General features: G+C 35.9%; 1 protein-coding gene across 1 annotated transcript; it reads left to right on the forward strand.

Moving 5' to 3' along the window:
• Nucleotides 1–61: 61 nt before the first annotated feature.
• LOC125676544 (pescadillo homolog) lies at nt 62–26,711 on the forward strand. The gene is made up of 17 exons (XM_048914400.2): nt 62–138; nt 5,401–5,480; nt 6,711–6,864; nt 9,059–9,168; nt 10,427–10,554; nt 11,097–11,140; nt 11,227–11,316; nt 12,634–12,750; nt 14,447–14,518; nt 17,099–17,188; nt 17,948–18,081; nt 18,313–18,438; nt 20,573–20,763; nt 23,281–23,394; nt 23,771–23,832; nt 24,987–25,151; nt 26,570–26,711. Exons 1-17 carry the CDS (start codon nt 115–117, stop codon nt 26,648–26,650), a joined length of 1,782 nt encoding a protein of 593 aa, XP_048770357.1. The 5' UTR covers nt 62–114; the 3' UTR covers nt 26,651–26,711.

Raw genomic sequence — 26,711 nt, forward strand, 5'->3', positions numbered from 1 at the left:
TAAAAAGTTTGTTTTCGTTTTTAACAGAACTAATGATTTGATTTGAATCGGGTTCTTGAATCAAAGTAGAGTTATGCCCCTTTCCACGAAAAACATCACAAAAACACGTGTGAAATGGGAGGGCAGCGACAAAAGAAGGTTTGTTTTTATATTGCTGTGGCTTTATACTCATAATTTATTTCCAAATTCTTAGAAACATCTTAATGAATACTGCAGACGCTTCTGTTGTTTTAAATTAATGTTTTGATTCGATTCCAGTGGTCCTGTATATATTTCAGCTTGCAGTTTAAGTTTTGTACTGAAACATTGTGTAATTACAAATGGCAATCTATAGTATATAAGGGAGGATTGTAGCGGCCAGGATCAATGTAGCCTTCAAGATGGCACAAAATAACCTCGATAACGGTACTTTTCCCCATCCTAATTTTTGCTGTTTACTTAAAATTATGGTGATGACAAATGATTTAAATGCTTTGCCATCATCTAGAGTCTTAACACACTAACTGTCAATATCAAGCAAGGGTTATCAACTAACCATCTACTTCATGACTTCTCTTCTGCGTCTTGGTATTAAATTGAGTTGCCCATAGTAGGGTTGTCACTAACGCAAGAATCTGCGTTCTACTTCTAGACCATTTGTGATGCAAGTTTGTCTGCTATGGCGAGTCTCATGGACATGTCAGTGACAGTCATGGACTCTGAGTAAAAATCATAATTTTTTAGAAGCCCTGATATTGTGTATCAGTTAAAACTCATAGTAGGAAAAAATCTAGGTAAAATGTTACGCTCTAGTGAACCAAAATAATACCACCGAGTTCACAGTGTCCCAATCCGACTTGTTTGTTTATTTATCATCAGTCAATTAGGTGGGAATTAGAATTTAATATTCAAAAGATATTTAGATAACATGCAAAATCAAGAACATTTTGCCACTGGCAGTTATTTACTCTTAGTACTTTATTTATTTGTTTGTTTTACAAATCGGGATCTATATCTAAATATAAATGTTTGTCTTCCGATAGCCATTTTTATTGGAATTGAAAGTAGCGTAGTTTGTAAACTTTGGTAGGCTTTTCAGATCGTCGGCAAACAAAACTAGTACGCATATATTTTATCACAATAATGATTTGATTAAAATGCTGTTTAATATTGTGTTGTGATGATGCGAGATTCGGGGAAATAATTCTGTTGGTGTGGACAATAAGTTGTCCGAAGCCAAGTCACGAATGATTGAAAATAAATCTTAAAATTGATGTTTTGTACTGCTTCTATTTTAATTATCTTATATAAAAAAGACTCATTAGATATCCATGGGACTCATCAAATTTAATGGGACTCATCGAATTTTCGTGGGACTCGAGCTGCTTATAAACCACGAGTCCGGAACTTGTCTTCAATAATTTCTAGTGACAGTCCTGCCAAAGGATAACTTCTTCATGGATTGACACTTTTACTATTTGAATTTGGTCAAGTTCCAGATCACATTTTCATTAATGACTGCTGGCGGTATAATCTTTGAAGATAATTCTAGGTTTTGATCTTCTTGTGAGACGATCAGAAAAAGTACTCTGATGAAAAATGAATTACATTATTTGAAAATCATTGCAAATATTATCAGTCTTTACATTTACCATATAAACTGAGTTAATAGGTCAGTTTCTGAATCACACTTTTCATTCTGAATGATGTCAGAATCACAGTTTGAAATGACTGCAGGCCAGTTTGAACATTTTAAAACTGATCTGGTCCGACTTTTAATCAGTTTCAAACTTTGAATCAGTATGGTTGTAGGTTTATTCCACTTAGGATATACCTAGTTTCTGTAGAAATAGAAAAAAATCAGAGACCAGTTTAAATTAATCTTTATATTTTTAACGTTGTATTACACAATTTTCAAAGCTTCACATCTAGTCATAGCCAAAATTGTGGCATTTTCATTGTCAAACATTGTCTTTCTTTGAGTTTGGTTAATTTATGATAACAACAATCTTGTGGTGTTGGCAAGGATGAGAAACTTGGAATATATTAAACTAAAGGCATAAAATTAGATATACTAAAGCTGAATGACAGTGTTTGAAATTAACCATAGACCGAGTCTATGTGAAATGACACTGGTCTATGCCAATTGTAATTGGCATACACCAAATTATCTATGCCGATTTTCTAGGTTTTTAGAAATATATAGAGTTATCCCAAAAGTCATCGTCTGATAAACATTATGAGGGAAGGAGGAATTTGTTATGGAAATGGAAAGAAAATATACTTTCTAAGTACATTAGAAGTGATAACAATGTTTTAAATTTGTGTTATTTTTTTTTTCAATGTTGCGGTCTATGTCAATTCAATGAGGTTTATGTCATCTTCTTTTGGCATAGACCCATGGTCTATACCAAGTTTTAAACCCATTTCGAACACTGGAATGAACTACACTATATATACTTTTGAATATTGAATTCAAGAACCACATTTAGTTGCAATTCATATTTTTATTGTTCCAATTTTCTAAGTTAAAAAATTGTATTCAGGGGTGGGAGGGGGGCATTATCCACTTTGATGATTATGAGAAAGTTATAGTGTGTTGTATTTATATGTGTGCTTACATCTGATATTACTTATGAAATGGAACATTGTCAGGTTTTTTAAGTTTTTGATATCAAGGGCCTGGGCCTCATTTCCATTAGTGGAACTCTTCAAATTAAAGACGCGTAAAGTCCTGTTACCGGGACAACATAATATAAACACATTACTTAGGCATACGTAATATGAATTATGGTATCGAATACATATTATAACCGACTGCAAACCACAACACTGATTAAAATTCTAAAGTCAAATTTAGGAATTGATTATTCTTACAAGAAAACAGACGAACTTATTAAACTATGTGAGGAAGAGAAGCTACTAAATTTGCCAAATCTGACTGATATAAAGCGTCAATCGCAAGAAGAACTGTGAAGGGAAAAACCTATATGCACATCCGACACAAGAACTTTTCTTGTAATTAATGTGATGAATATGTTTTTGAAGTTATTCTGTCAGACTATGAAGACATTCTATTTTATCATACAATTAGGACAAGTTCATATGCCTTTTATGGCATGGACTTTGTAATCGTACACGTACATCCCCCCCCCCCCCCCCCCCCCCCCCCCCCCCCCGTCAATTTCCATATTTTAGAGAACAAGTTATATACATGTATATGCCAAACTGCATTTTTTAAAGACGTTTATAACACTAATTAACACACCTAATGCGTTTCCAAACTGCATCTAAGCTAATTTGAAATTTATGAAATATTGATGGACTTGGGTGTCCAGAGAACATCGTTGTTTGGAATTTTTAAAATAGGTGTGGTGGAGTTTAAAAAACATGTAACATCTTTAATAAGATAGTGTTAGAATATTTGAAAAATGCAGTTTGACTAATGGTAATTTTATTTAAAAATACACCATGTATTTTAACTTTTAAAAGGGGGGGGAGGTGCTATGACCATTTCGTTTATGTCCCAGTTATCTCGCACTTGCTCACGAGATTTGTGCATTTTCTTACCAATGACGCACAAGAGTCATCAAAGCGCGATAACTCCAACGAGCTGGTAATGAGAAGTATAGGGGAAAAAATAGCAACATTTGCTAGAAATTGGAAAATAAATAATTTATATTTCAATGTCCCCACTTGGAGGAAATAAAGAATGAATAAAGTATTTTTAGATAAGAATTACAAAGTGATTCGGAACTGGCCATGGTCCAGAACTGGGCCAAAAATGTAAAATGCAAAACTTGAATGACTTATTAATTAATTTCCAGTTTCGGTATATGGAGTAAAGAAAGCAAACAATGGATATTGGTATTTTTAATGTGACTTTTCATAGTTGATAAGATTTAAGTAGACTAAATACATGTATTCAATGCAGAAAACTGGGTAGACCTTACCATTTTTGGTGGACTCAGATTGCAGGCCTACCATTAGTGTTGAACCCTGCTCTACCCAATAAACCAAAGGGTTTAAAGGATTAGCCCTTTAGCTCATTTATTAGAGCCCTTTAGCCAGTGGAGTTGTCCTTTAGAGATAATGATTGTCAGCACACTTTGTGGAAACCCCTAAGCTACTCGGTTAATCTGGTGCTCCATTGCTCACCAATGTAACGAAGAAAGTACCGTATATACTCGCCTATAAGTCGGTTTTTTGGGAGTCAATTTTTTGTACAAAACTCTATGTCCGACTTAAAGGCGCGTCCTAAGAAGATTGGTATTTTTCTGGTCGGTGTAATGTAGTATTTTTTAAACAACTCCGACGATTATCATGGACTACCACACAAATGATTATTGTTCACAAATATCTAGACGTATTGTTTATGTATTTTAAAATCATGTATAAAGTACAAGTATTTACATATTTTTATCTAGTTTAAAATTATTTACATACCCGTAACTAATACTTTCAATTCGTATATCGGTAAAATTGAATTACGAACCCGATTTAATATTGAAATATTCATATGTATACCGGCTGAAATATATTTCTTAAAAGATTGAATATTGTTAACAGATAATTTAGATCATCATTCTTGACTCTTAAAAACTCTATTGTTGATACAATGAATTATACCGGAATCCCACAATGACAATTTTCGCGAGGCACGTGCCACTAAGTAAACACGGTGTCAGGTACTGGTCATTAGGAGACCATAATTGCTTAGGTAATCAAGGGATCATGGTCCATAATAGATCAAGGGATGCATTTAAACTCCAAACGGATATGGCTTGGATATTGAGCACCTCATAATTATTGATTTCTCAAAATATTTTTTGAAACATAGGTAAAAACACTAGAGCATTGACTTGAAATTGTCAACCTATTCTGACAAAAATTTGTACCGACTTATAAGCGGGTCAATGACAAATTCCTACAAAATAACCTTAAAAAATACAACCAACTTATAGGCTTATAGGCAAGTATATACGGTAGAGGGTTACCCTTAGATCTCTCAGTAGACTGCTGGAGTTGTTCATCTCATGGGGTCGTCATTCAAGCCACATTGTGGACGACATTCAAACACCTTTATATTGTTTTACAAATTTTGAAATATGAAAGTGAGATTCTGTAAGGTAAGAAATTGCAAGAAAAACAGATGAAAAATGTAACAGAGATGAGTCCTGCAGCCATTTTATTTGTACATTGTGAATGCCAACAGATTACAAGCAAGTACATCAGTGGCTAATTAATGACAGTATGGGTGAATTAGTAAGATCTCAAGATATATGTACATGTTTCAGTTTTGATGTGTCAATAAAAAAAAATTCTAGACTTATTTGTCTCACATCAAAGTAAAACAGAACTTAATATGTTTTATGGTAGCATTAGACGTGAATTATACATATCTGATGTTGTCTATTACAGTATGAAAAAGGAGAAGCCACGGCATTTATGTCCAGAAACCAGGCAGTCAACAAACTGCAGCTGACTCTGGCTGATTTCAGGTAAATATTGTCATCTCACCTATCCTCTCTGTATAAATAATGTCATCTCACCTATCCTCTCTGTATAAATAATGCCTCACCTATCCACTCTATATAAATAATGCCTCACCTATCCTCTCTGTATAAATAATGCCTCACCTATCCTCTCTGTATAAATAATGCCTCACCTATCCTCTCTGTATAAATAATACCTCACTATATAAATAATACCTCACCTATCCCCTCTGTATAAATAATACCTCACTATATAAATAATGCCTCACCTATCCTCTCTGTATAAATAATGCCTCACCTACCCTCTCTGTATAAATAATGCTTCACCTATCCTCTCTGTATAAATAATACCTCAGTATATAAATAATGCCTCACCTATCCTCTCTGTATAAATAATACCTCACTATATAAATAATGCCTCACCTATCCTCTCTGTATAAATAATGCCCCACCTATTCTCTCTGTATAAATAATGCCCCACCTATCCTCTCTGTATAAATAATGTCAGCTCACCTATCCTCTCTGTATAAATAATGCCTCACCTATCCTCTCTGTATAATTAATGCCTCACCTATCCTCTCTGTATAAATAATGTCAGCTCACCTATCCTCTCTGTATAAATAATGCGTCACCTATCCTCTCAGTATAAATAATGCCTCACCTATCCTCACTATATGAATAATGCCTCACCTATCCTCACTATATGAATAATGCCTCACCTATCCTCACTATATAGATAATGCCTCACCTGTCCTCTTTGTAGTTCAAATTTGTACAGTCATGAACAAGAAGAAAGAAAATGAATTTTTTTTTTTTTTTTTTTCTTCACATATATCAGTCTTTAATTCCAAAATACATTACTATTTCGGGGTAAAGTCTCCGCAGAGACCCCCTTATAATCTTTACCTAGGGTGCCAGGGGCCCCTTGGATTAGATGTATATAGGCATACATATACATATATATAAATTTATCATATAAATTTCTACATATAGAAAACACAAACATATATGCATACATACAAACACACACACATATAATATACTGTTATATAACAAAATTTATTAACATGTTATGGCAAAAAAGGTTCTTATTTTTACGGAAAAACCAACAACACAACAATATAATTATGTACATAAAGAACCTGAAACTGCATTTAACTGAAAATGAATTTAACTCACAACTGGGTGGCCCATGGTATTTTGTTTATTTACTTATATGATATAAAAAATTTGTAGACGCTTGTGCATTCTGAAAGGAATTTATCCACATGAACCTAAGCACAAGAAGAGAGTAAACAGAGGAAGCACAGTTCCCAAGACATACTACCTGGTCAAGGATATCAACTTTCTGGCCCATGAACCCATCATTAACAAGTTCAGGGAGTTCAAGGTCAGATGTCTGAAGAAAGATACAGTATAATTCGTTTGTGGTAGGGTAGCTTTTAATAGGTGTAGGGGAGGAGGTTGTAATTTTTGTGGTATTTTTACAAAGCCAGGAAAATCAAAATCATTTACATAGGACTTGCAAGATCGTGCTTTATTTATTTATAAATTTTTTTGGATATACATTTTGTAAGAAGTCAACAAAAATTAAAACAATACTGTAACGAAACCGAGGGTATGGGGTAGTTACATAATCATGGGCCGCTGTTTATCTTCTAATAAATTGTCAAGGTGGAAATGGTTACTTTTGTTGACCACAATTTATATGACGAACGATGACCAATTGATGGTCCATTTTGAAATAATATCTTCACTTGATAGTTATATGTATAAGAATAATATTCTATATAAAGTTTATAACATTTATTGCGACGATCCTTTGGTCAAATTGTATATACACATACAATGATAACTCGTTTGGTTGGTACGTTATTTAGTTAAGTATACGGTGACGAACCAATCCAGGACGTCCCTACTACTAAAAGGGCTTGTAAATTACTATAAAAACATTATGTCACTCTTAATAAATATGTGGTTACATGTAACCTAAACTTGGTACTATTTGGTACCTACCACTGTCTTATTTCTGAAGTGTACCGAGTCTCTCTCTGCAGTTCACTGATCTTCTCTCTCAAAACAGCTGTCTTTTATTATACCCCCTGCAACAAGTTGTGGGGGGGGGGGGGGGGGGTATACTGGAATCGGGTTGTCCGTCCGTCCATCCGTCTGTCCGTCTGTAGACGCAATGGTTTCCGGGCTCTAAAGCATTATCCTTTCCACCTACCGTCACCATATCATATATATGGACTACCCATGGGATGAAGATGTTCCCTATCGATTTTGGGGTCAAAAGGTCAAAGGTCAAGCGCACTGGACATCGAAGTAGCAATATGGTTCGGTTTGTCATGCCATTTGTTTTTTACACTCAGAAAAGAGGTAGTTTATACCTATTACCAACACCCTTTGGGAGATTGGGGTAAGCGGGGGGTATTCTTTTAAAATGAGCATTGCTCACAGTACCTCTTGTTTACATCAGTTGTTGTTATGACGTAGTAATGTTTCAAACTGATAATGTCATACGTTTATCTAAGTTAGCGCGTTAAATTTTGTAAATATTACTTAATAACGTTGTACCAATATAAACATAAGAAACATAACATATTTTATAACAATATGTCAATCAAAGCAATCAAGTTCAATAAAATCAATTGTAGATCATTTCTATTGTTCATATTTTGCTTATAAATGACTTGAGAAGTAGTTTTAAACATCGGGTTCAGGGTTCATAATATTCTAACATAAGCAGTTAGTCTGAATGAAAATCACAACATTGTAACGATATGGATTTAATTGGATAATTCTAAAGTTACATCTGCTATCAGGTCAGTTTAATGTCGTATAGGTATAAAGTAGTGTATTTAATGAGTGAAGTCCTGAACCGCAACAATACATTGAAATCAAAGATTTGTATTTACAGAAAGAAATTACCCAGCTGTAATGTAAGAAATTGTTTGTGTTCAAAGCACAATATTATCTGAATATCAACCACAGCAATTGTTTAGAAAGTGTGAAGATAATTTCTAAAAAGTGCATTATTTTAAAACAAGAAATATTGGGACACTGTAAATATTAGCATCAGCAGTTGTTGTGTACATATAGTTGGAGAGCATCATCTTCTGTTTCAGGTGATTTCTTTGCAAATTTCAATTAAGGGGGATAAACATGAAATTCTATAGATAGAAGTCCCTTGATGTAATATGATGATTCCATTCAAATGTTTGTATAATGTCTGAAGTAAGTGATTAACAATGAATATAATATATTGTGGTAATTTATTTTTTTTTGGACACTTTGTGAGGAATCTGAAGAAGGTGATTAAGATATGTGCAGGGTGTTTCAGAGAACAAGCAATCATTTCGTTAACTTATATTTTCCTAGAATTTTGATATAAGAAAAAAGCTATCATTACAATTGATAAAGATATTAAAAGCAAAAACATTGGAGGTGTAAATTTTTATCCAGCATTTTTTAAAGGTGATTAATGAAGAAAAGAATTCAAACAATTTATATATATTTTTATACAATACTTGTGAGGTGATTAATGAAGAAAAAATTAAAACAGTTAATTCATTTTTATACAGCACTTTGTGAGGCGATTGAAGAAGGCGATAAATAAAAGGAACAAAGATGCGGAACAGAGAATTCGCAGCAATAAACCCAAGTACAAGCTGGACCACATTGTCAAGGAGAGGTACTGAGACAAATCTACGGCTATGTATTAATTAACTGTACTAACTTAAACTTCATTCTTTTCTGTCTTTGTTTAAGAGTAAAAAATAGATAGAATTTTATACTCCTCTCAAAAGTCTTTCGGTGTTTTTCGGTTTTTATAAAATGGGGGGGGGGGGGGGCAGTGCATCATTTTGACGCAGTAATTTTTTTCAGGGGGTCAAATGAAATTTGAGTGCGTAAATTACGCACATATGTGCGTTAACAAAAACCCTGGTCTGTTTTAGTCATCTTGAATCTTGTTCCACTTATCTGTGCAGAATTATCTCCCATCTTGTCATAAAGAGTTAGGTACCTCTGGGCTCAGGGCGTGAAAAATGTCCTGGAAGTTAAAATTGGCTCAGGATGAGTGAATGCCATAATGCATTCATCCCCAGTAATGAGTAAGATTTTCTGTAATTGGTGAATTTATTTTTATTTCAAACAATGTTTTAGACTTCTATTTTTACAATGTTCTGACTATAAACTACTTTCCCTATGTGCACTTTTCCGGTAACTACCTCGGTCCGGTCAACATCAGGGAGGTCTCCATTAGAATAGACAGACCCCATATCTGGATAACACTTTTATTTTTAAACATTTCATTGTGTTAAACTTCAAAAGCAAAGTCAATAGAGAATTAGTTGATATTTGTATGTATATATATTTGTTGGTACTTTGAACAGACAGTTGCTTATATGACATATAATAATTTATAACACATCTAAAATGCAACCAGATAGTTATTATCACAAAACATCCTTTGCAGTGTTGAAGAAGCAAACGATTGATTTGGGTTATTGGGGGGGGGGGGGGGGGGTATTTAGTTAAAAGAGACTGCCTTGCACAGGTTGACTTTTATGTGACTCAGATTCAATCATGGCAGAGTACAAGAATGCCTATTCACAGTCTTTCTTTATTTGAAAAAAATATGAAAATATTATGGGACATGTCAACCCATTATAAGGATGAATTATCATTGTATCTCACTCATCCCATGAGACGAGTGGTCACTGTATCTTACTCATACCGTGGGATAAGTAGTTGTGAACTTTTTTCTTACCCTGTACCTTTATATAAATTTTTTTTAAAAGTTAAGTAAGAAATTATGCATATAATTTCCAATTAATGTTCTGTAATGTATTGGTAATGGGGACCTCAGGAACATGTACAATATGAATAATCCTTTTTGATCAACATCCCAACTTGTATTTTTTTTTTTGTTCCCTTGTGTCCTGTAGGTATCCTTCATTCCAAGATGCCCTGAGAGACCTGGATGACTGCCTGTCCATGTGTTTTCTGTTTGGAACAATGCCACAGAGTGCTCGAATACACATGGAATACATCAACCATGCCAGAAAACTCACAGGTTAGCTTAAACTCATTAATACATCAACTATGCCAGAAAACTCACAGGTTAGCTTAAACTCATTGTATCAGAAAACTCGCAGGTTAACTTAAACTCACCAGAAAACAACTCACAGGTTAACTTAAACTCATCAGAAAACTCACAGGTTAACTTAAACTCGTTAATACATTAACCATGCCAAAAAACTCACAGGTTAACTTAAACTCGTTAATACATTAACCATGCCAAAAAACTCACAGATTAACTTAACCTCATTTCATCAGAAAACTCACAGACTAACTTAAAACTCATTACATCAGAGAATTTAAATATTAACTTAAACTCATTACATCAGAAAACTCACAGATTAATTTATCCATGTGACATCAGAGAAAACTCGCAGATTAACTTATTTTCATTACTGTAACATCAGAAAACTCACAGGTAAAGTTATCCTCTTTAAAGCACTGACAGAAGTATATTATATGTGAAGGAGTTGAAGACATTTGAATTTTCTTGTAATGTGTATCAGTTGGTAACATTTGTTAAATTCTTTGTTTTAGTGGAGTTTATGCATTACATCATAGCATCGCGGTCATTAAGGAAGGTAAGCATTGTCACCTAAAATCTTAGCATGTCAGAGGTGGACTGTGTTGCATAAATTAAAAATGTTGTTTTGTCTTCTTTCGCTAGGTGTTCATTTCCATAAAAGGGATATACTTTCAAGCAGAGGTGATGGGACAGACACTAACTTGGGTGATGCCTCACAGTCTCGGGTTTCAGGTAAGGATGAGATAATGGATCAGAAATTGAGACAGTCTGAGATTTGTAGGAAGATAAAGTAATGGGTCAGAAATTGACTTGTGTGACATCTCACAATCTGGGTTTCAGATTAGGTACTAGGTTTGGCATTGACTTACAATGTAGGTGTGGGGTTTCAGATTAGGTACTAGGTTTGGCATTGACTTAGGTGTGGGGCTTCAGGTAAGATCAGGTTGTGTAGGTGTAATTTTTGGTACTGGTAATGATGAGATGGGAGGTCAGAATGTCTCACATTTTTCAGATAAGGATTAGATTTTAGGTCAGGAATTGACTAGTATGAAACCATAGAGTCTAGGATTTAAGGAAATGATATAGTGTAAGATTGCACAAAGACTGGGGATGATACCTCACAGTCTAGACCTTTATGTAGGATAGGTAGTAAGTCATGCATTGACTAGGTTGGTACCTCACAGTCTAGGTTTTAAGGTAAGGATGAGGTGTTGAATCAGGCATTGACTAGGTTGGTACCTCACAGTCTAGGTTTTAAGCTAAGGATGAGGTGGTGGATTAGGTTTTGACTAGAATTTAAGGTAAGGAGGATAAAATAAGAATCAGGTGGTAGATGGTGCATTTACTAGATTGGTAACCCAGTCTAGGATTTAAGGTTAAGGATGATGTGGTGGGTCAGGCTATGACTAGGGTAGTCATCATAGTGTTGGGTTTTATCTTACGATTCTGATTAGATGATGGATCATGCATTGACTAGGGTGGTACTTCACAGATTAGGGTGTAAGGAGGATATGATGGGTGAGGCACTGACTTACAGTGTAGGTAGTGCCACATAATTGAAGTTACTATCAAGTTTTCAAAATAAGATTTTCACCCATGTTATGTTTGATGTCAAGAAAATATGATGTCGTGGTTGTCCACTTACCCTCCAATATTTGTTAATTTCTGGTTATCGGGTAATTACCCATCACAGAAATTGGGATTTCCTTCTTTATGCTTTCCTCATATATTCAAGGAATTAATTTAACTTTTTTTATATTCTGTACGATCTAAATTGGTTTGGGGCAGTTTATGCTTATAAACGGCTAAGCGGTTTATAAAAACTTACAGATAGTGTTGTTTCTGTATGAGTGAAAACTTCTTGAAAGGATGTAAAACAAACAAGTATTTAGGAACACTGATGTTGATGTTATATTATGCTTTGGTCAACACTTATGAAAGCCTATTTTGAGTACTGTGTATTGATATTATAAGCATTCAATTCTTGGGTACTTAGTTATGAACATTATATATCCCCACTGATGTTGTTGATTTGGTTTGTTTTTCTAGCACCCAGATGATGTGGACTACAAGGTGATGCAGACATTTGTGGAATTTTACACAACATTGCTGGGATTCATGAATTACAAGATGTACCACAGCATTAATCTGCACTACCCACCAAAGGTATGCTGACGCTCTGGTGTATGTTACTTTATCATACACCCATCAATGTTTCGTTTTCTTATGCTGTTGATTTCACAGAGTGTAATCCGATTTTCCGGATTACTACACTGTGGTTTTCTGATTCTGTATCAGTATCCTCTGAAACTGATGATGTCATGATGCATTAAGATAATGTTTTTAGTGGAAAATATTGACCGTATCACTTCATACACTGACAAACTACTGACTGTACATCACTTCATACACTGACAAACTGCTGACTGTACATCACTTCATACACTGACAAACTGCTGACTGTACATCACTATATACACTGACAAACTGCTGACTGTACATCACTTTATACACTGACAAACTGCTGACTGTACATCACTATATACAATGACAAACTGCTGACTACGTCACTACACTGACAAACTGCTGACTGTACATCACTATATACACTGACAAACTGCTGACTGTACGTCACTACACTGACAAACTGCTGACTGTACATCACTTTATACACTGACAAACTGCTGACTGTACATCACTTTATACACTTACAAACTGCTGACTGTACATCACTATATACACTGACAAACTGCTGACTGTATGTCACTACACTGACAAACTGCTGACTGTACATCACTTTATACACTTACAAACTGCTGACTGTACATCACTTCATACACTGACAAACTGCTGACTGTACATCACTATATACACTGACAAACTGCTGACTGTACATCACTTTATACACTTATAAATTGCTGACTGTACATCACTTCATACACTGACAAACTGCTGACTGTACATCACTATATACACTGACAAACTGCTGACTGTACATCACTTTATACACTTATAAATTGCGGACTGTACATCACTTTATACACTGAAAAAATGCTGACTGTACGACACTTTATACACTGACAAACTGGTGACTGTACATCACCTCATACACTGACAAACTGCTGAATGTACATCACTGTATACACTGACAAACTGGTGACTGTACATCACCTCATACACTGACAAACTGCTGACTGTACATCACTTTATACACTTACAAACTGCTGACTGTACATCACTTTATACACTGAAAAAATGCTGACTGTACGACACTTTATACACTGACAAACTGGTGACTGTACATCACCTCATACACTGACAAACTGCTGAATGTACATCACTGTATACACTGACAAACTGCTGACTGTACATCATACACTGACAAACTGCTGACTGTACATCATACACTGACAAACTGCTGACTGTACATCACTATATACACTGACAAACTGCTGACTACGTCACTACACTGACAAACTGCTGACTGTACATCACTTTATACACTGACAAACTGCTGACTGTACATCACTACACTGACAAACTGCTGACTACGTCACTTTTACATCGCTGGGATCCATTAATTACCCCTGCATCACAGCATCAATTCATACTGTGTACGAAAAGTACACATACAAATTGTGTCCATTAAACTGATAGTTGTGACAGCAATATGTAGAGTGACATCCATATGTACAGTGTATAGTGATTTAATGAATGGAATATTTTAACTGTTACAGGGTGTAAGTAGTATCCCATGAATCTTTGAAATAAGAAAATGTCCCTATAGACGTGTGAATTGGAAGTGGATAAGAGTTTTCATTCAACGCTTGAATTTAATTTGTGAATATTCTTTTGATAACAGCTAGAGCTGGAGATGGCTTCCGCTGTTGACGATAGTGAGGAGAAAATGACAGAAAAAGAAAGATACCAGGAGGTGAGATTCTTAAGTTCATGACCTCTTCCCAGGGGGCTTTGTTTTTGGTCTATTTAGTGAGTTTGAGCTTTAATCTACAGCTTGGATTTCTGATTTTGCGTGCATGCACCTTGGATTTTTTTTCAAATTTTTATGAAGGGAAGAAAAATTTCGGGGAAACATAGTTACTGTCTTGTCTGTCCGTCCGTCCTAGCTCTTATCTCCTAAACCATTCATCAGAAACTAATATGATTGATCACAAATGTTCTTTGAGCCAAGGACTTTTGGACCAAGGTCTTTGAAGGTCATTTTGAAAAGGTCAAGGTCACTCAGAACATATGAAATTCCTTATTTCAACAGGTTTTTTTATATTAATGTTCCCATCTCCTAAAACTTTCATCAGAAATTGATCATGAATATTCCTTGAGACAGGGAGTTTTGGACCAAGGTCATTTTGGAAAGCTCAAGGTCACTCGGAACACATATACCACTAGCTTAGTGGTAGAGCATTTGCTTCATAACCGAAAGGTCATGAGTTCGAGACCTGCTCGTGCCATGGTCACATCAAACCTAAGACATTACCATAGGTAGTGATTACTCCTTCACCAAACGCTCCGCATTTAGAAGTGAGAATCGTGGGTCTTTCAGACATTACCTTAAAAACAGAGGTCCTTTGTTGTGGCAGGCATTGTCACAATGAAGAACCCTCACTGCTACGGCCCTGAGCGCTAAGCATAGGTGGGGCCAAGCATAGGTCTAAATTTGTGTTGCAGCAGGCGTTGGCACGATGAAGAACCCTCACTGCTACGGTTGTGGTTCTTCAACTACAATAACAGCTGGTGATGTCTCAATATAAGTGAAAAATTCTTGACGGGACATGATTCAGTGAAACAAACAATCAATCAAATCCCATCAAAAGTGCCATGGTTTATTAACTGTATACTTTGTTTTTGCCTTTGGTATCTTTACAATTTGTAATGATAGGATTTTCCTCATGAATGCGCTGCAGTTGTGAACAATGCACATGTGAATCTCGATAAATATAGTATGTCTATGTCAACAGAACAGATATAAAAGTAGAATGAAATTATAAAAAAGTCATTTCATTTTTATACGCCCGTCAAAGACGGGACGTATTATGGTATGGCTATGTCCATCCATCTGTCTGTCCAGACCTTGTGGGCAGGATAGAGACCGAATCTTAAGCTCCAAGATTTTACAATTGTATACATTTGATCACCATGATGAGAGGAAGATGCCTATTGTTTTTCAAGGTCAAAGGTCAAGGTCGTAGTATCACTTAGTAGGAGAACCTAGTAGAAAAACTTTTTGGGCAGGATACAAACCGAACCGTAAGTTCCAGGATATTACAACTTGGTATATTTGATCACCATGATGAGAGGAGGATGCCTATTGTTTTCAATGTTATAGGTCAAAGGTCAAGGTCGCAGTAATCACGTAGTTGGAAAACCTTGTAGGCAGGATACAGACCTGTAAACTCCAGGATATTGAAACTTGGTACATTTGATCACCATGATGAGAGGAAGATGCCTATTACTTTTTCAAGGTCAAGGACACAGTATCACTTAGTAGGAAAACCTTGTAGGCAGTATACAAACTGAACTGTTGGGGCTAGGACTGTCAAACTTTGTACACATACACTTTATGCCAAGTGGAGGATGCCTATTGTTTCTTAAGGTCAAAGGTCTAGGTCATAGTAGCAGGATGCAGACTGATTCATTGGGTCAAGGACCATTAAACTTGGTACACATACATCTTATGCCAAGTGAAAATATTACATAGAGAGTACATGATTGGTCTTGTCTTGTTTTTTTTTATGCAAAGAAAGTATGTCACACCCTGATGATTGCTGATACTACTTGAAGCCAAGTTCTACAAATCATGGTGTAAGAAAAACACCCTAAATTAGCTTTCCACAGGCGTATTATGTACCTTAGGCAGTACTCTTGTTTAAAATACTTGAGGGTAGGAACTGTAATGCTTCACACCAGTGTACTTTTCATGAACCACTAACGCACTTCATGAAGAATACCGGCGTGAAGTGTTGCAGTTCATACCCTCAGGTATTTTCAAAAATAAAATTTATTTCTTGAATTAAAGTTCTCAATTTTTGAAATTTTAGATGTTAATCATCGTTGTGGACCGGGATATACAGAATGCCATCTGCCTTGTGTTACAAACAGATTAATGTCTTATTTGTTCTCTTTATTTCATAGAGTTCATCAGCCACTGTGCATACTCATGTCGAATTCATCAAATTTTTTTCTTTCTATTTCTCAGATATTGTGTGCCCAACTTAGACATTAAAGTTAATACTGAATTTGTTTTCTCTCTTTGTTTTACAGAGGTTGTTTGCCCTGTCTCAGACATGAAGTAAATATTTGTTTTCTCTCTTTGTTTTAAAGAGGTTGTCAGCCCTGTCTCAGACATGAAGTAAATATTTGTTTCTCTCTTTGTTTTACAGAGTTGTCAGCCCTGTCTCAGACATGAAGTAAATATTTGTTTCTCTCTTTGTTTTACAGAGTTGTCTGCCCTGTCTCAGACATGAAGTAAATATTTGTTTCTCTCTTTGTTTTACAGAGGTTGTCTGCCCTGTCTCAAACACTGAAGTCCCTAGATGAAGGAGGTGGAGAGGATGAGGTTCAATTAGATGAATTCCCAGCCTCTGATGTAAGTTTTACAGGACCAGTGCCTACCACTGACATACGTTTTACAGGATCAGTGCCTACCACTGACATAAATTTACAGGATCAGTGCCTATCACTGACATAAGTCTTACAGGATCAGTGCCTACCACTGACATAAGTCTTACAGGATCAGTGCCTATCACTGACATAAGTCTTACAGGATCAGTGGCTACCACTGACATAAGTTTTACAGGATCAGTGCCTGTCACTGACATAAGTTTTACAGGACCAGTGCCTACCACTGACATAAGTTTTACAGGATCAGTGCCTGTCACTGACATACATTTTACAGGATCAGTGCCTACCACTGACATAAATTTACAGGATCAGTGCCTATCACTGACATAAGTCTTACAGGATCAGTGCCTACCACTGACATAAGTTTTACAGGATCAGTGCCTGTCACTGACATAAGTTTTACAGGATCAGTGCCTGTCACTGACATAAGTTTTATTAGAGCAATTTACAGTTCTTGATTCAGACTTATGATTAACAAGAATGAATTTCTGTCACTGATATAACAGACACAAGTTTTTCAGAAATGGTAATTCTTACATAATAATTTGATAGAACATGTTTTGACAATTTTTCAAATAGACTTGCATGTACATTCATCCAGGAAATTTGAATTTCAGAGTTTCTCTTCCTTGCTTCAGGTTATGATAATAATGTATCTTTTCTGAAAAATTCCTAAACACATCTGATGACCACTTCAGTAAGCTTGGAAATATGTTGTTTTTAGACTGATGACCCAGATCGAGTTGAGAAAGCGAAAGTTGAAGCAGAGAGAGTGAAGAAATTACAGAATTTGTTCAAAGGACAAAAATTTTTCCTGAACAGGGAAGTTCCTAGGGAGACCTTAGTATTTATTATCAGGTGTGTGGGTTGAAGTATGAACAAGGCTTAGTAGAAACATGAGGGATAATTATTGATTAGAATATTTTCTGTCTTTATACTTGACAAACATTTTCATGTGCAATAAGACAGAAACTGTGAATTATGTATATTTGTCATACTCATACAACATTAACTTCCATGGTTCCAATATTGATGTATCCTGATAGGCGCTTTCTATTATGTGATATTGTACTAGAGATTCTGTTGCAGGTGCTTTGGAGGCGAAGTATCCTGGCACAAATCAGTTGCCGTGGGAGCCACTTTTTCGGAGTCAGATGAGTCTATAACACATCAGATAGTGGACAGACCTCAGGCAAAGAACCAATATCTGTCCAGGTGAGAAAAAAGATTTTATACTGTGGATTACGTGTTAGATATGTCAGTGATTGATATTCGTGAGAAGCTTCTCATGAAATCGAATATTTATACTTTTATGTTTGTGATTTATAAACCCCAAGGGAATAACAGTCACAAAGTTATGTTTTCATAAAATGAAGCTGAATTGTGATTTCCTAAATTATAATTAAGGAGTACAGTACAATGGAAATGAAATGTGTTTTTGAAAAAGTGACGCCCTTGTATGGTCAAACTCCAAGGTCAAGGTTCTGACGTCAAAAATGTTGGTACTAAAAAAAATAAAGAATACAATAATACATATGAAACATGAAAGCCCTAGCACTAATCTTTATAAAGTTATGGCCAAAGTTTTTCAAGAGTACAAATCAATAAGTAACCAGCCTATCCCATTTCCGATTGACTGAGACGGTAAACATTTTCATGCCTTGTTTCAATACATGTTTTATACCTGGGTACAAAATTGCATGTGTATTGAGTCATTCTTTAATAAGGTATTGAATGTCAAACATGGCCAGTGATGCAAAGGCATGCTTTTCATCTAAAGTTGAGTACCGTGCTATAATTCGGTACTTGTATTTTTAAAGGTAAAACAGGCAAGGAAATACACGGCGAGTTAGCGGATGTTTATGGGTCTTCTGCACCATCTTATGCTCAGGTTAAATCCTGGGTAGGGGAATTCAAACGTGGTAGAACGTCTTTAGAAGATGAAGCCAGGTCTAGATGCCCACTGGATGCCACCGACGAAGAAATGTGTAAAAAAGTTCGGGATCTGGTATACTCTGATAGGCGAATTCAGGTGGAAGAAATAGCGTAGGCATTAGGCATTGCACATGGTAGCATTTCAATAATCTTACATGATCGTTTAGGTATGCGTAAGCTAACAGCCCATTGGGTCCTTACATCCCTTAGCGATGAAAAAAATGGCAACCAGAGCATCAGTTTGCAGCGCCTTATTGAAGAGTTTTAGGTTAAAAGATGATTTTCTTTTGCGTCTGGTGACTGTAGATGAGACTTGGGTTTATTATTATGAGCCAGAGAATAAACTGAGTCATTAGTGGGTAGGGCCTGGGTCCCCGAGGTCAAATAAGACGCAACCATCTCCTGGCAAGGTGATGACCACAGTATTTTTGGACACAAAAGGTGTTATTATGTTGGACTTTTTACCCAAGAGAAGTACAATAACTGGAGTGTACTATGCAAACTTGCTAGACCAGCTGAGAACCGCCAGCCATGAAAAACGCCGAGGTATACTCTCTAAAGGTGTTTTGCTGCAACAGGACAAAGCGAGAGTCCACACTTGCAAAGTTGCAATGGATGCTGTAGAACGAAACGGGTATGAATTAATACCACATCCTGCCTATTCGCCTGACCTAGCTCTTAGCGACTTCTTCCTATTCCCAAACTTGAAAAAGGATATCCGTGGACGTCATTTACAGTCTGACGAAGAAATTGTGACGGGAGTTGAAGAGTGGGTCAATGAAAAGGACCCTGCCTTATTCAGTTCTGGGCTGATGGCACTTGAACACCGTTGGTCTAAGTGCATCACAAGAGAAGGCAATTACATCGAAAAAGAGGAGGTGGATCTCAACTGGAAATAAGTTAGACTGGTTACTTATTGACTCACCCTCGTAGGTTAAACATCAAGGTCATGAGGTCAAAAACTTTGTTGCATAAAGAAAGATTTTGTCAAAAGGAATACACTTGTATGTGAAAATGAAAGTGCTATTACCAACCATTCAAAAATTATGGCCAAAGGTTAAAGTTTTTCAAAAGAAGGTCAAACTCCAAGGTAAAGGTACAAACTTTTGGTACTAAAAGAAATGTCTTGTCACAAGGAATACACAGGTGAAATAAGATAGCCCTATCATCATCCATTCAAAGGTTATGGCTAAGGTTAAAGTTTTTGTGGACAAACAGGCAAATTGACAGACCAAAACTTTTATGCCCCCTGATCTCCGATTACAGGGGCATAGAAACCCCCAAAACTGTAAATTTAAACTTGCATGGTTGTTGCTTTATCACAACATCTTCACTGAGGAATTGTATGACTGCATCAGGCAGTACGCACACAGGTTGACAGTGTGAGTGCAGACTGTACATTTGAATGTTGTAGGTACTATGTACAGCCTCAGTGGGTGTTTGACAGTGTCAATACAAACTCTCTTGTTCCTGTGGAGCACTACTTCCCTGGAGCCACCCTCCCTCCACATCTGTCCCCATTTGTTGACGAGGAGGAAGGAGATTATGTTCCCCCTGAGAGACAAGCCATGATCAACAGACAACTCGGTCTACAGGATGACTCGGGTAAGTCATTGTTCAGATTCTCACATCAAATTGTGATCCATTGCAGTCTAATCATGTCTACAGGTGGAAGGAGATCAGTGAGTTTTAGACCAGTACATGATGTCTCAAACAGAAGGTAAAATCTAATACTGTAGATCCAGTGTTATTATACGTCCGTCTTTAGACGGGACGTATTATGGTACAGCGATGTCTGTACGTCCATCCGTCCGTCCTTTCGGGGTTTTCTCTTTATAATTTCATTTCCCTTTCGCATATCATGCTGAAACTTGCTGTGTAGCTTCTTTGTGGGTCACTCTAGATCATATTGCAATTTTGATCCATTTCGACCTTTTTTCCAGGAGATTTGCCCCTTTATTTGGAAATAATTATTATATGGAGGGTACATAATTTGTCTGCCCTACTCCTCCCACAGTTTCAAGTGAGGACCTTCTTATTTTGTGGAGTGTTTGTATAGGTACTGAAGATGTGCATGTGGGATGGATTTTGATCTTCTACAAGTTTTGAGAAAATTACAGGTTGTTGAACTTAGTCTATTTGGAAATTAATATTCTATGGAGGGTACCGTACATGATTTGTCTGCCCAACTCCTCCCACAGTTTTCAAGTGAGGACCATCTTATTTTGTGGAGTGTTTGTATGGGTATTGAAGATGTGCATCTGGAGAAGGATTTTGATTTTCTTCCATTTTTGAAAATTTTTACAGGTTGTTGAACTTGGTCCATTTTGAGGAAATCTCGATTTTTAAGCTAAGACCCTTTGTTCATATGAAAGTTTGTCACAGCCTCATGATGGCTGATACTACCTGAAGCAAAGTTATACAAATTATAGCACAAGAAAAACACCCTATGAAAACATTTCACGGGCATATTATGTACCGTTTGCGGTACTCTTGTTGTAGGGGATTATTGCATTATTTCGTAAGCTGAAACGGTCATGAGTATATTTAAATGATAAAAAAAATCAACAACAAAAATCAATAGTTTCTCGGGCACCGCGTGAAATTTTTCATTTAAACTGAGGTAACTATTGTTATAGATATTTATGTAAAACTTTCAGAAGGTTTTTATAAAACTGTAATTATCTTTTTAATCAAATAATTATTGAATGCATACTCATGTGCAAATGTTTAAGAATGATAGTATACATTTAATAGTAAGTAATGGGAAGCTAATTTTTATAGTAATAAAATTCCATTGCTTATTCTATATACATGTACGAGGGAAAAAAAGGTCATCATAAAAAGGAAAGATAACTCATGCTAAAGCCAAGTAAAAAAAAAAAAAAACCAACATGCTTGCCTCATCAAAATTTGGGATTTTTGGCCTGAGAAACTATATATTAATTATACCCCCCGCAACAAGTTGTGGGGGGGGGGGGGGGGTATACTGGAATCGGGTTGTCCGTCTGTCTGTCCGTCCGTCCGTCTGTAGACGCAATGGTTTCCGGGCTCTAAAGCATTATCCTTTCCACCTACCGTCACCATATCATATATATGGACTACCCATGGGATGAAGATGTTCCCTATTGATTTTGGGGTCCAAAGGTCAAGCGCACTGGACATTGAAGTAGCAATATGGTTTCCGGACTCTAAAGCGTTATCCTTTCCACCTACAGTCACCATATCATACATATGGACTACCCATGGGATGAAGATGTTCCCTATCGATTTTGGGGTCAAAAGGTCAAAGGTTAAGCGCACTGGACATCGAAGTAGCAATATGGTTTCCGGGCTCTAAAGCATTATCCTTTCCACCTACAGTCACCATATCATACATATGGACTACCCATGGGATGAAGATGTTCCCTATCGATTTTGGGGTCAAAAGGTTAAAGGTCAAGCGTACTGGACATTGAAGTAGCAATATGGTTTCCGGGCTCTAAAGCGTTATCCTTTCCACCTACAGTCACCATATCATATATATGGACTACCCATGGGATGAAGATGTTCCCTATCGATTTTGGGGTCAAAGTTCAAGCGCACTGGACATTGAAGTAGCAATATGGTTCGGTTTGTCATGCCATTTGTTTTTTATACTCAGAAAAGAGGTAGTTTATACCTATTACCAACACCCTTTGGGAGATTGGGGTAAGCGGGGGGTATTCTTAGTGAGCATTGCTCACAGTACCTCTTGTTCGTTTTGGCCTTAGTATTTACAATATATTCTGTTGCTTTTGTTTCTTCGTATAATGACCAAACTTTCATTTCATGTATGATCAATTGTGTTAGTCTTGTGGAATTGTTCATGTGTACATTAGAGTCTAGACTGTCATTAGTACAGGTGAATTTGTGTCATGGTGACATACACTTGAAGCAAATGTATATGTAGTACCAGTTTAAAACAAAATTATTGAATGTACAGAGAAGATTGACAGCAAGTGATTCTGCAAAAAGCAGTGATGCAAAAACAATGAATCTCAGTTTGTAGTTAAACTGGAAACACTGAATGTTTAGATACTCTGAATGTGTGGACATGCTGAATTAGCAGGTTTGTTCTAACTTTACATGGAAATTTTGCAGGTGTGGAAGAAGATGAAGTAGAAAGTGAAGACGAGGAGGAAGAGGAGGAGGATAATGAAGATGAGGAAGAAGAGGAAAGTGATGATGAGGAAGTAGAAGAGGAGGATGGGCATGGTACAGATATTATGTACATGGAATAAAATCTGCAGCGTAAAAGTTCCTCTGAAAATAGTTTATGTTACTTATGTTTGTTCATGATATGTTCGGCGTAACCTCTCCTTCTGTTGTTTTGACTTCTGCGAGTCTTAGGGAGATACATGTAAGTGCGAAGTAGGCAATATTGTAACAGCTAGTATTTTTTAATGCCCCTACTCTTTTCTGGATTTGCTATTTCTAATTTTGTATAAAATGGAATAAAAATGTTTTGTGAAATACTTTAGATTATTTCAAAACGAGGTGCAACTATGATATTGCACCAGATGGAGTCTGTTACTATCAATGTAAAAGTCATAGGAGTTAAGTCCCTTTCATTTACTTATCTTTTTTGCAGATAAAAAAGATGTAAAGAGAAAGAGAAAACTTGATGATTCATTAGCAGCTGATAACTCAAAGGTAATGGTACAGTTTAACATAATTGTTGTACATGTTTATTAAATTATGTAAAGACTTGAAAAAAGTTGCATAAATGTACTGTACCTCAGCTGAGTTCAACTGCCTCAAGTAAGCTTATCTTTTCCAACTTTGTGCATGGTCTGTCAAGTTTCTCTTAACGTTTCACATTTTCAACATCTCCAATTCCACTGGGCCACAATGACCAAACTTCAAATCATCACCTCAGGGTAAAGATTAAGCCCCATCAGAAATTTTTTTAAAGCTGTATGGTCCGAATTACAATATTTTTTTCCATCTCGTAAAAACGCTATTAAATCATCTCACGTATGTAGTTATGAGGCTGTACAACATATAATAAATTATTTCACCTGTTTTAACACAAATTATTTGATTTTAAATCGATGTTTACAAATAACCGCGTCACTCTGCCATTTCAAGTGACAGTCACATGATCAGTTCAAACTTTCAGATCATCGGTGGTCTTATCTTTGTAAAGCTGTGTATTTTGTTATAACAGTACCGTACCATAAGTTTAATAGAAATAAAAATATCAAATACCCCTTAGTAATTCGTTGTTTTACGCTCTTTCAGCCTTAAAACTAGACAGTAGCGTATTAGTAAATACATCATGTTGGGATTCCCCTGACGCACGTGGGACTATTTATAGACGTCTATTATGGGATGATTTATATATGTACCCACTATATTTACTTTCTAAATAATATTCGCACTGTTTTCTTTTACATGCAGATGTTTTCAAGCATGTAATTAAGGGAAAGTTAATAACTTTTTTAAAGTAATGAATCTGCTTTAAAGTAATTATGTACAAAAATAATACAAGAACATCGGGTCATACAGCTTTAATCTTCTCAAGAATAACAGCAGCAAAAAGTTAAAACAATATGCAAAGATCATGTTATGTAGAACCACAATCCCAGAAGGGTGTCATAAAACTGTTGAGATCTACAGGTATCCTCATATAGAGTAGGCTCACGATGATGACGAGTCAGCATTATTGATCTAAGTTTATCATTATGTGTATCTAGTAACTTTTCATTACATTTGTAGTAGACATGAAAGAATGATGTAAGTTATATCAACTCATATTGTTTGGAATGTGAGTGAATGATGAGATGAATTTTGTTTTATAATAGCTGAACATGTCTGTGGAAGCAGGAGCCCCTGAGAAAGTCAACGTGGAGCAGAAACTCCAGCGACAGACGATGGAGGAGCGCAGACTGGCAGAAATGATGATCCCCAAGAAAAAGAAACGACTGTATGATAAAATCATGTATGCCAAGAAAAAGAAAACTCAAGAGGTGAGATCAGTAGCAATCAAGTCTAGAACTGCCAAACATCTACTAGTTCAGGTGTAGCAATCGAGTCTAGAACTGCCAAAGATCTACTAGTACAGGTGACTCTCAGTGGCTCAAACTTTGCTCTCTTCAAGCTCCCAATCTCTCAACGTAAACTCTTAGTACTCATTTTTATGCCTCTGAGATCGAAGATCAGGGGGCTTATTGTTTTTGTCCTGTCTGTCATTCTGTCTGAAACTTTAACCTTGCTAATAACTTTTGAACAGTAAGTGATAGAGCTTTGATATTTCACATGAGTATTTCTTGTGACAAGACTTTTCCGTGGGTACTAAACCTTTTGACCTTGGCATTTGACCTACTTTTAAAAAAAATTGACGTTCATAACTTCTAAATGGTAAATATTAGAACTTTCTTATTGCACATGAGCATTTCTTGTGACAAGATCTTTCTACTGGTACCAAGGTATTTGTCCTTGTGACCTTGGCCATCTTTGGAATTGGCCATTTAGGGGGCATTTGTGTTTCACAAACACATCTTGTTTTTCCTGTATAGATAAGCAGATTTACTCTCATTCTCTCAATCTTCAGAAACTCAATATCTCCAGAAATAAAAAGTCCTGCTATTCATCTACATGTATATAATCCAATAAAATTTACTCTCAATACCTTAAAGTGCTACCTGTTTACACAAGCTGTGGATCACATCTTACTTGCATGTGGCACCCTGTGGACCATACCATGGGAAGCCCATTGTTAACAGTTAGGAAAATACCCTGGATGCCTTCGTACTTAGCATTGGCACTTCACCAGATATCACAACCTTAATTATCATTGAACCTAATTAAATTTTGATGCAAAATTGAAACTCAATGTTTTTGATGCAACAAATAAAGAATAGATAAACACAAGTAAATATAAATAGTTTTTATTTTATTCATCTTCTGATATGAAGCAAAGTTTTGAAATTAAATATATTGCCTAGGTTTTACCACCCTCACATGTTATTTCCAGTTATTGTGAAAGTAAAGTAAGTCAATCAAATTGCCAATTTCCAGACTCTTGAAATCTCGAACTCTCCAAGTCTTATTGTGGTCCCATGGATTTGAGTTTTTGAGAGTCACCTGTATTTTCTGTAAAACCTATATTCATGAGGTTATCTGAACAGATACTTGTGAGTGGCCAAATTTTTATTTTGTAGTAGAAAAAGAGGGGCAAAGTTTTATATGATTATTTGTAAATGAATTTTTATTTGAAGTCATACAAAGAAATCAATTGCAATATTTATGTTTACATATAAATTGCACACCTACAGAAATTAAAAGTTTATAATTTAGTGATTTTACTATTGTTGATTTTCTTTCATTTTCAAAATGATGAAAAATTGATTTTCTAGACATAAAGGCAGTTTGGTTTTAATTTCAGACAAGAAAACTGAAGGAAAAACGGGAAGCAATAGAGAAACAGAAGAAAGTGGATAGTAAGAAGAAGAAGAAGAAAGTTTGATTGTTTTGGACGAGATGAGGGGGAGGGGTTAGTTACATTTTGAAATAAATGTTACACACAA

The sequence above is a fragment of the Ostrea edulis genome, chromosome 1, assembly GCF_947568905.1.
Source record: "Ostrea edulis chromosome 1, xbOstEdul1.1, whole genome shotgun sequence".
Lineage (NCBI taxonomy): Eukaryota > Metazoa > Mollusca > Bivalvia > Ostreida > Ostreidae > Ostrea > Ostrea edulis.

Coding starts and splice junctions, on each gene's coding strand:
- LOC125676544 (XM_048914400.2), top strand. CDS start 115: ATGGGAGGGCAGCGACAAAAGAAG. Junction 10,555..11,096: donor CCATGCCAGAAAACTCACAG/GTTAGCTTAAAC, acceptor TCTTTGTTTTAG/TGGAGTTTATGCATTACATC. Junction 11,141..11,226: donor CATCGCGGTCATTAAGGAAG/GTAAGCATTGTC, acceptor TTCTTTCGCTAG/GTGTTCATTTCCATAAAAGG.